Source organism: Lampetra planeri, chromosome 57 (genome assembly GCF_965212315.1).
Source record: "Lampetra planeri chromosome 57, kcLamPlan1.2.h2, whole genome shotgun sequence".
In the NCBI taxonomy this organism is placed as follows: Eukaryota; Metazoa; Chordata; class Hyperoartia; order Petromyzontiformes; family Petromyzontidae; genus Lampetra; species Lampetra planeri.
This window is the reverse complement of record NC_136163.1, coordinates 1,349,938-1,358,607: the sequence shown is the minus strand read 5'-3', so window position 1 is coordinate 1,358,607 and position 8,670 is coordinate 1,349,938. Positions and strand designations below refer to the sequence as shown.

The window sequence follows — 8,670 nt, the reverse complement described above, 5'->3', positions numbered from 1 at the left end:
CCCCCGACCCGCCCGACCCGCCCGACTCGCTCGACCGACGACGACGACGCCGCGGCAGGCAAAAGAGCGAGTCCACGAGGGCGGGGAGAAAACAACGACTTGTAGCTTTTATCATGAATTGCACTTGAATTGTGGTAATACAGAGAGGCATGGAAGCTTCCCCGACCCCTCATCCGCTGCCGGCATCGGCCCATTCCGCCGCACGACGCTCGGCGCGGTGGCGCGCGCCCCCCGGCTAAAGCGGCGTCGGCGACCGCGTGACGCCGCGCGGAGTACCCTGCAGAGTCTAACAATGAACACTTAGTCACGAACTTCCTGTACACACGACGGTGTCGACGTCGGACCCCCCCACCCACGGGTCCCAGGCGTTTGGCCGTCACCGCCGCGGTCGCTCGAACCGCGGCGGTGACGGGGGAACCGGGGCGCGGTCACGCGCGGCAGCCCGTGGCGAGCGGGTGAGCTGCCCCGCGCGGGGCTCGCCGGGGGGGGGGGCGTGGGGGTGGGGGCCTCGTCTCTGCGGACGCCGTGGCCTCGGTCGCGACGTTCCAGCGCGGGCGCTTGCCCGACGCGAATAATCGCGGCGGCCGCGGTAAATAAAACAACAAAAAACGAGAATAGATTGAGGAGGTTGTTTTCACGCGGCTGGGTAACCGGGCGTGGGTTTGGTTGTGAAGGCACGATCGCTGGGAGGTATTTTATATATTTAGATTTTTTTTGTCCTCTGAGATAAAGCTTTCGGGGAGAGGGAGGGAGATCAGAAAACAAAACAACGGAACTAAAACAACCCCCCCCTGCCCCCGCCAAAATAAAAGTGAAACGCCGGCACGCCGAGAGACGTTGCGCTGCTTACTCGCTCGCTCGCCCGCAGCCGGTGCGCATGCCGCCAGCCTTGCCCAGACCACCAGCTCACGGGAGCTCAACGCGTGGCCGTCCAGCGTCGTTCAGAGTACGAGACACCTAAGTTCTATATCTTACACAACAACAACAATCATTGTCATCAACCGCTATATATTTATCTTCTTGGTTATGCTTCTTATTTTAAATCTTTTTTTACATTACCAATCGAAGGTATCATTCTTGTTGTAAAAATGTATCTGGCCATTACAAACGGCACCCCCCCCACCCCCCCGCCCTGTAAAATTATTCTCGCGCTGCGTCGACCGACAGCTCCAAACTCTACGACCATTTTAAAACGAACGCTTTTACACCACCACAACTAAAGTCAGCGCAGTGCGCGCGGGAGGGAGGGAGGAACGGGTGTCGGGAATGGACGGCCGATCCCTGGCAGTGGATTGATATTTGACTTCACGCCCAGCGATGAGATTCGGCTGTACACATTTTTGCTTGTCTACCTCGGAAACTTCGCCACCATTTTGGGCATTTCGCCACGGCGGCGTCTTCTTGCCGACGGCGGTGTCACCGGCGATGCCGTGCGACGACGCTTCTGGCGGGGGGCCCTGCTAAGATTTCGCAGTGGGGGGGAGGCGATGATGTTGCTGCTGCTGTGTGCGAGATCCTAGCCGAGTCATTTGCGGGTAATTTTTGCAGCACTGCGAGATTTGTTTGGCCAATAGCGGTTACACCGTTGCGGTTCCAACTAAATAGATTTCCGTAGCTCAGAGTGGACGCCGGTTCAAGCTCGCGGCCCAACACAGTCCACCACACCCCGTCTCCGCACCGCGCGAGCAGCCACACAGCGGTCGCAGCAGCAGCAGCAGCAGTAGCGGCAGCAGCGCCCATCGATTCAAGTTTCATCGCGAAAACGCAGACAGTGATTCCGACGTCGCAGCGCGCACGCGGGGGGAGGGGGGGGGCTCGCTTCGTAACCGCGCGGTAATCGGACTTCGTGAGCCCACGTCGCCGTCGAACCTTCCGGGGTTAGGGACGCGTGACGACGTGGACCCTCGTGTGACGACGTGGACCCTCGTGTGACGACGAGGACCCACGCGACGACGTGGACCCTCGTGACGACGTGGGTCCACAAGTGACGTGGACCCACGTGACGACGTGGACCCACATGTGACGTGGACCCACATGTGACGTAGACCCACGTGTGACGTGGACCCTCGTGTGACGACGAGGACCCACGCGACGACGTGGACCCTCGTGACGACGTGGGTCCACAAGTGACGACGTGGACCCACGTGACGACGTGGACCCACGTGTGACGTGGACCCACGTGTGACGTGGACCCACGTGTGACGTGGACCCACGTGTGACGTGGACCCACGCGACGACGTGGACCCACGCGACGACGTGGACCCACGCGACGACGTGGACCCACGCGTGTCGTCAAATCGCCGACTAACGGATCGCTCGAAGGGCTTCGTCGCCTACACGGTCGTCAAGAGTCTCGATCTGTGGAGGGGGGGGGGGTGGTGGAGACGACAGCTCTCGTGCACACAGCGGGAGGGAGAGACTCGGGGTGGCTCCTCCACAGACGGGGGGTCCACACGCCCGTCCCCACGAGGAGCGCAAACCGAGTCGCTCGCGGAACCGCGCGGCTCAAAATCCGCGCCGCACCCCACTGCTCCGTCCGCCCGCCCGGCGCACGCAAACAAGGACGGTTGCATAAAAGATCCAAAGTACAAACGAACCAATCCACCGGCTCCTATTTACATCGTTCGGTTCATCACGGGAACATTTCTGACTTCAGGTTTGTCCGCAATAGGCCACGGATCTGTTTAGCGGCAGCGGCGGCGGCAGGAGCAGCAGCAGCAGCTGCAGCTGCAGCAGCAGCAGCAGCTGCAGCTGCAGCTGGCGCTCCTGGGGGTCACCTCGTGGGGGACCCCTGACATCCGTTTTTCTTGTGCCCACCGGACCCTGCCCGACAACATCCGGACCTTCGGTTTCACTCGTCGCCAAGTCGCGGAGCGGCGGTCGCGAACCGTCACTCGGTAAAATAAAAACGAGTTGCTAAAATGCGATCCGAGGCCTGGTCTGGCACCGACCACTTTGTGCACTCCTCACGGCACGACGCTTCGGCGCGCCGCGCGGTCAAACAAACCCGCGCGGCTGGTAAACGTCGTCAGCAGCAGCATCAACAACAACAAACAACAACAAACAACAAACACCGCCACGAGTCATCATTTACAGGCGTGGAGGTTGTGCAGCGATGGAACCGAGTGGCTGAAGAAAGGAGAGAGGGGAGGGGCGCCTCAGTGTGGGAGTGACGTTCTGTGGGCAACAGCTGGGATGGTAGACACTGGGAGGCAGCATCGACCAAACGTCCCCACACCCCCCCCCCCCACCAGCAGTTCAGGTGGGGGGCTAAGTCTAAGTAGCACGGAGGGAGAGGAGGGAGGGAGGGAGGGAGGGAGGGAGGGAGGGGAGGGAGGGCTTTACGAGGGGGCGGGGGGCACGTTGAGGTAGAGAACGGGGAGATGATGGGGGGGGGGCTGGGTAGGTGACGTAATACTTCCCTTTGAGGGGGGCTAGGGTGTGGAATGTGCGTGTGTCTTCATGTGTGCGTGTGTGCGCGCGTGTGTGTACGCGTGTGTATGCATGTTTGTGTGTATGCGTGTGTACGTGTGTGTGCGTGCGTGTATGTGCGTTCACGTGTGTTCGCGTGTGTGTACTTGTGTGTTCGTGTGCATGTGCGTGCGTGTGCATGTGCGTGCGTGTGCGTGCATGTGCGTGCGTGCACGTGCGTGCGTGCGCGTGCATGCGTGCATGTGCGTGCATGTGCGTGCGTGCATGTGCGTGCACGCATGTGCGTGCGTGCATGTGCGTGCGTGTGCGTGCATGTGCGTGCGTGCATGTGCGTGCATGCACGTGCGTGCGTGCATGTGCGTGCTTGCATGTGCGTGCGTGCATGTGCGTGCGGCCCGCCCGATGGCTTGCCCCGTTACGACTGTGGCAACGGCGCCGCGAGCCACTTGGGCACAACCGTGTCGACATCGAGAGAGAGGGGCGACCGGAACACGCAACGACTATTTACAATTCACGCTGCACGAGGGACGGGGGCGGGGGGTGGAGAGAGACAGCGGTGGCGAAGGGCGGCTCGCCCCGACGCACTCCGCCACCTCGGGCCAAGAATCGATTCCCCGGGCCGACGATTGACGAGAGCGACGTACGTTTGGGTCGGTGGCCACAGCGGGCTCGGCAACCTCCCGGCCCCCCCCCCCCTACCCACGGGTCCCGGTGGCGTCTACAGCCGACGAGAGCGATCGCTTTGCCGGGCTCGGCGGCCGCGAGGACGTCGCCCCCCCCCACCAGCCGACGCGGCGACGCTCGGCACCGCCGCGCTCTCACGTAGGCACCGTGCGCCGCGGCGGTCGGCACTGCCGCGCCCCGGCGCGGTGATGCGCACCCCCTCCCAGCTCTCCCTTGCGTCACCGTCGCCATCGCCGTCGTCGTCAGCTCGCGGCGGCGGCGTGGGGCAGACGAACGCCGCTCAAGAGTCCGGTGCCGGGTCCCATACCCCCCCCCCCCCCCCCGTGTCTCACCGCCGCCCCCGGCGACGCTCGTCGGCGCTGCGCTCGCGAACCGCCGCGGGAGACGCGACCCGCGCCACGGTCCGGTCGGGGGGGTGAGAGACCCCTCCCCCCGTAGCGCCGCCGGTGGAGCAGCCGGCGATGACGGAGGGGGGGGGGGGCAATCTGTCCGGCGGTGGCGCCGCGTGCCGGAGGTCGCCGGAGGTCGCCGGAGGTCGCGCGGGGTTAAGGCCACGGTTGGCGTCGACCGATCCGCTCAGATTTCATCCTGATCCAAGCAGACCTGGGGTGAGGGGGTGAGGGTGAGGGAGAGTGAGTGAGGGTGAGCGGGTGAGTGAGGGTGAGGGAGTGAGAGTGAGGGAGGGTGAGGGAGGGTGTGGGAGTGAGAGTGAGGGAGTGAGGGTGAGTGAGTGAGGGTGAGTGAGGGTGAGGGTGAGTGAGGGTGAGTGAGGGTGAGCGGGTGAGTGAGGGTGAGTGAGGGCGAGTGAGTGAGTGTGCAGGAAGACTGTGACCACAGCGGTGCCCAGCGGCTGGCCGTGTGTGTGTGCCTCTCTCTGTGTAGTGGTAGTAGTGGTAGTAGTTGTAGTAGTTGTAGTGGTAGTAGTATTATGATCCACAGTGGGGAGCGGCGGCAGGGTCGTGGTTAGCGTGCGCACCTTGACAAAGGCGTGGTCCAGCAGCAGCTGTGTGTGTGTGCCTCTCTCTGCGTAGTGGTAGTAGTTGTAGTGGTAGTAGTTGTAGTGGTAGTAGTAGTTGTAGTGGTAGTAGTAGTTGTAGTGGTAGTAGTAGTTGTAGTGGTAGTAGTAGTTGTAGTGGTAGTAGTAGTTGTAGTAGTTACTATCCACAGTGGGGAGCGGCGGCCGTGTCGTGGTGAGCGTGCGCACCTTGACAAAGGCGTGGTCCAGCAGCTGGCTGGCCGTGCAGCGGTCGCTGGGGTCGCTCTCGAGGCAGAGAGCCAGGAAGTCGCGCCCCTCGGGGCTCAGCCGCTCGGGCAGCGGCGGCTTGTGGCCCATGCCCACGCGGTACATGATCTGGAAGTTGTGCTCGTACTCGTGCCAAGGCCGCTGCGCACACACACACGCGCACGCACACACGCACACACACGCGCACACACACACGCATACACACACGCACGCACACACGCACGCACACACACACGCACACGCAAGCACACACACACCACATCGTCCAACGTCGTCACCACCGTCCGTCACGGCATCATCGTCATCCCTTCCTTCACCTCATTCCATTCCTCGCTCAAAGCCTCATCCCTTCTCCGTTGTCCATGTACTCAACACTGCACCATGTACTCAACACTGCACCATAGACTCAGCACTGCCCATAGACTCAACACTGCCCATAGACTCAACACTGCCCACAGACTCAACACTGCCCACAGACTCAACACTACCCACAGACTCAACACTGCCCACAGACTCAACACTACCCACAGACTCAACACTGCCCATAGACTCAACACTGCCCATAGACTCAACACTGTCCATAGACTATGGGAACCTCATTTGCCAGTAAAAATATGATAATTGGTTTTTTACCCTTCTATCTGGCAACAAAACTGACACCTTTTTACAAGGAGTCATGTTTGCATAGACCACAATACCTGCAGTCATAATGCAAACAAAAAACATAACTCTGATAATGTGCACTGTCCTTGAAGTTGATTGGTCCACACCCGAGACAGCTTTCCTTATGTGGGATCAAACCTACGAATACGAGGGGGAAACAATCGATCCGTGCAGATGGAGTAGGTGGAGGCCACATTTCCGCTGTACGGCCATCTCCTGTTACAGCCGACTGCGTGTTAAACCGACACCTCAAAACCTCGCCCATCTCGTCACGCAGCATGAACCGTCGTCACGCAAACTCGTGATGATGGTTCATGGAGGCGCCTTTTGCCTCGGCCATCGAATCAAGACGGCCACCACATCGCGCACTTCCAGATGCAGCCGTCTGGAACGCTCTACCTTCCCATGTCAGGAAGCTACTCAAGCTACACACTTATAATCATCATCAAGGTCGACAAAGAAATTTCTTTAAAACTGCTTTTTGTCTTTAGTTTGTTGTCCGTCCCCCCGCACCTCCGTACACACACCAGAGGTCGCAAACGGGTTTTGATTCCTTACCCGGCTACCCGTACCCGGCCGCACTAGGGTCGCAAACGGGTAGCCGGGTATCGGGTAGGGTACGGGTACCCGATTGCGACCTCTGGGATGAAGCCATGTTGCAGGCGCGGGTGGGTTGATTCTAGGAACTTGAATTGTGAAAAGAGACAAGACGTTGGGAAATGAGTGACAAACGGTGACTCACCAGTGACTCACAGCCTTCTCACTCATTGGTTGGGGTGAGTCACGTGTGACTACCCGTACCCGGCCGCACCAGGGTCGCAAACGGGTAGCCGGGTATCGGGTAGGGTACGGGTATGGGGTACCCGATTGCGACCTCTGACACACACGCAACGGAGAGACACACGGGCGGGCGAGGCGCTGGCCGCCCACCCGCTCACATCCGCACTTGTCCCCGACCGCCGTGCGGGTAGGCCGCGTAGGACGCCGCGTAGGCCGACGCGGGGGACCTGGTCGCCATGTAGGCCGCGTAGGCCGCCATGTAGGCCGACGCGGGGGACCTGGTCGCCTTGGTCTCGGCCTCACCTTCCCTGTCGCCATCTCGATGAGAACGCAGCCCAGGCTCCAGATGTCGGCCGCCCGGCCGTGCCCTTCGCCCCGTGCCCGCGTGATCACTTCCGGGGCCATGTACGCTGCACAAGGAGCAAAGATCCCCCGTTTAGCCTTTAACAGACTGTTGGGGCAAGTGCTGTTCGCGAGTAGCACCGGTGAAGGCCGGCACTGTGGCACACGAGGGGGCGGGTGGCCAACACAAAGTCCGGTCGCCTTTGTCTCCCCAGTGGCGATGCTTACGCACCGTACCAGGTACCCAATAATCGTCGGCTGGTGTTGGCCGTGATCGGGAATCGGAACTCGGGGCGCCGAATTCGTAGCGCAGCGCGATAACTGCCACGCTACACGCACACGGGGCAGCAGCAGCGTCGTCATCATCATCGTCAGCCGTGGTCTCTCCACTGCTGGATGAAGGCCTCACCCCCCCCCCTCCCCCACTGCTCCGTACGGATGGCGGACATCGTTTCGGGCGGATGTCGTTTCGGGCGAACGCCCTCCTTCAGCTGCCATTGCGTCGCTGCGTGCGTGTATGTATATGTGCGTGCGTATATGTATGTGTGCGTGCGTGCGTATATGTATGCGTGCGTGTGTGTATGTATGTGTGCGTGCGTGCGTGCGCCGGTGTGACCCATCCCCGTGGTTTGACGGGCGCCGCCGATCGGCGGGCGTCGTTGTGGTCGCCCGCTCACCGGCTGTGCCGAGCGTGCTGTTCACCTCCCCGGGCATGGTCTGCGAGATGTTCTTCAGCTTCACCGAGCACCCAAAGTCTCCCAGCTTGATGTGCCCCGTCGACGTCAGGAAGATGTTCGCTCCTAGCGACGGAGGGGGAATGAAAAAAGACATCCGGCGCTCGGCTGCACGGTAAAGAAAGGCAAAGGCGCAGCCCTTGCAAGTGCTCGCTCACGCCGCTGCCGCCGGAAGGGGCCTCCGGGAGAGGAGCGCCAGCAAGAGCCCCAGGTGCTTTGAGGAGGTACCAGCGATTAAAACGATACAAAAGATATATAAATAAATATATAAACTATTTTGTATTTTGCCAGGTCAGGGCCCCGCTGAGCTGGGCAGCTCTTTCAGAAGTGACCTGGCCACCACAAATGACAGCTCAACGAAGTGGACAATTTCATCATCGTCATCGTAGACACTTATAGTAGCAGTCAAATACTCTAAACGCGTGCGATGTCGCGCTGGAATGACGTCACTACAGCGTCTGAATGACGTCACTACGGCGTCTGAATGATGTCACTACGGCGTCTGAACGGCGTCGCGACGACGGTGGCGGCGGGCGCTACCCTTGATGTCGCGGTGCACGATGCCGCGCTCGTGCAGCTCCGTGATGGCCGTGCAGATCTGCTTGGTGTAGTGGCGGATGACGGGCTCCTGGAGGCCCAGGCGGGACACCTCCTCCAGCGTGCCCTCGTCGCAGTACTCCATGAAGATGTACATCTCCTCCTGCGCGCGCAAGACGCGGCGAGCGGTGAGCGCAGAGAAACACGTGGAGATAAAGGGAGCTATGCACAGAGAGATGGACGCAGATATATATA

At 60.8% G+C, this 8,670-nt stretch overlaps 1 protein-coding gene across 1 annotated transcript in view; it reads right to left on the bottom strand.

The window, feature by feature from the left end:
* Positions 1-4,224: 4,224 nt before the first annotated feature.
* The window catches only part of MAP3K4 (mitogen-activated protein kinase kinase kinase 4), an 85,099-nt gene continuing 80,653 nt past the window's right edge, over positions 4,225-8,670 (bottom strand). Inside the window, exons 26-30 of the mRNA XM_078618316.1 lie at positions 8,419-8,578; positions 7,822-7,944; positions 7,106-7,212; positions 5,321-5,500; positions 4,225-4,719 (exon numbers count right to left, since the gene is read on the bottom strand). Of these exons, the coding sequence (XP_078474442.1) occupies positions 4,693-4,719; positions 5,321-5,500; positions 7,106-7,212; positions 7,822-7,944; positions 8,419-8,578 (597 nt within the window). The 3' untranslated portion in view covers positions 4,225-4,692. The remainder of the gene's footprint in view (positions 4,720-5,320; positions 5,501-7,105; positions 7,213-7,821; positions 7,945-8,418; positions 8,579-8,670) is intronic.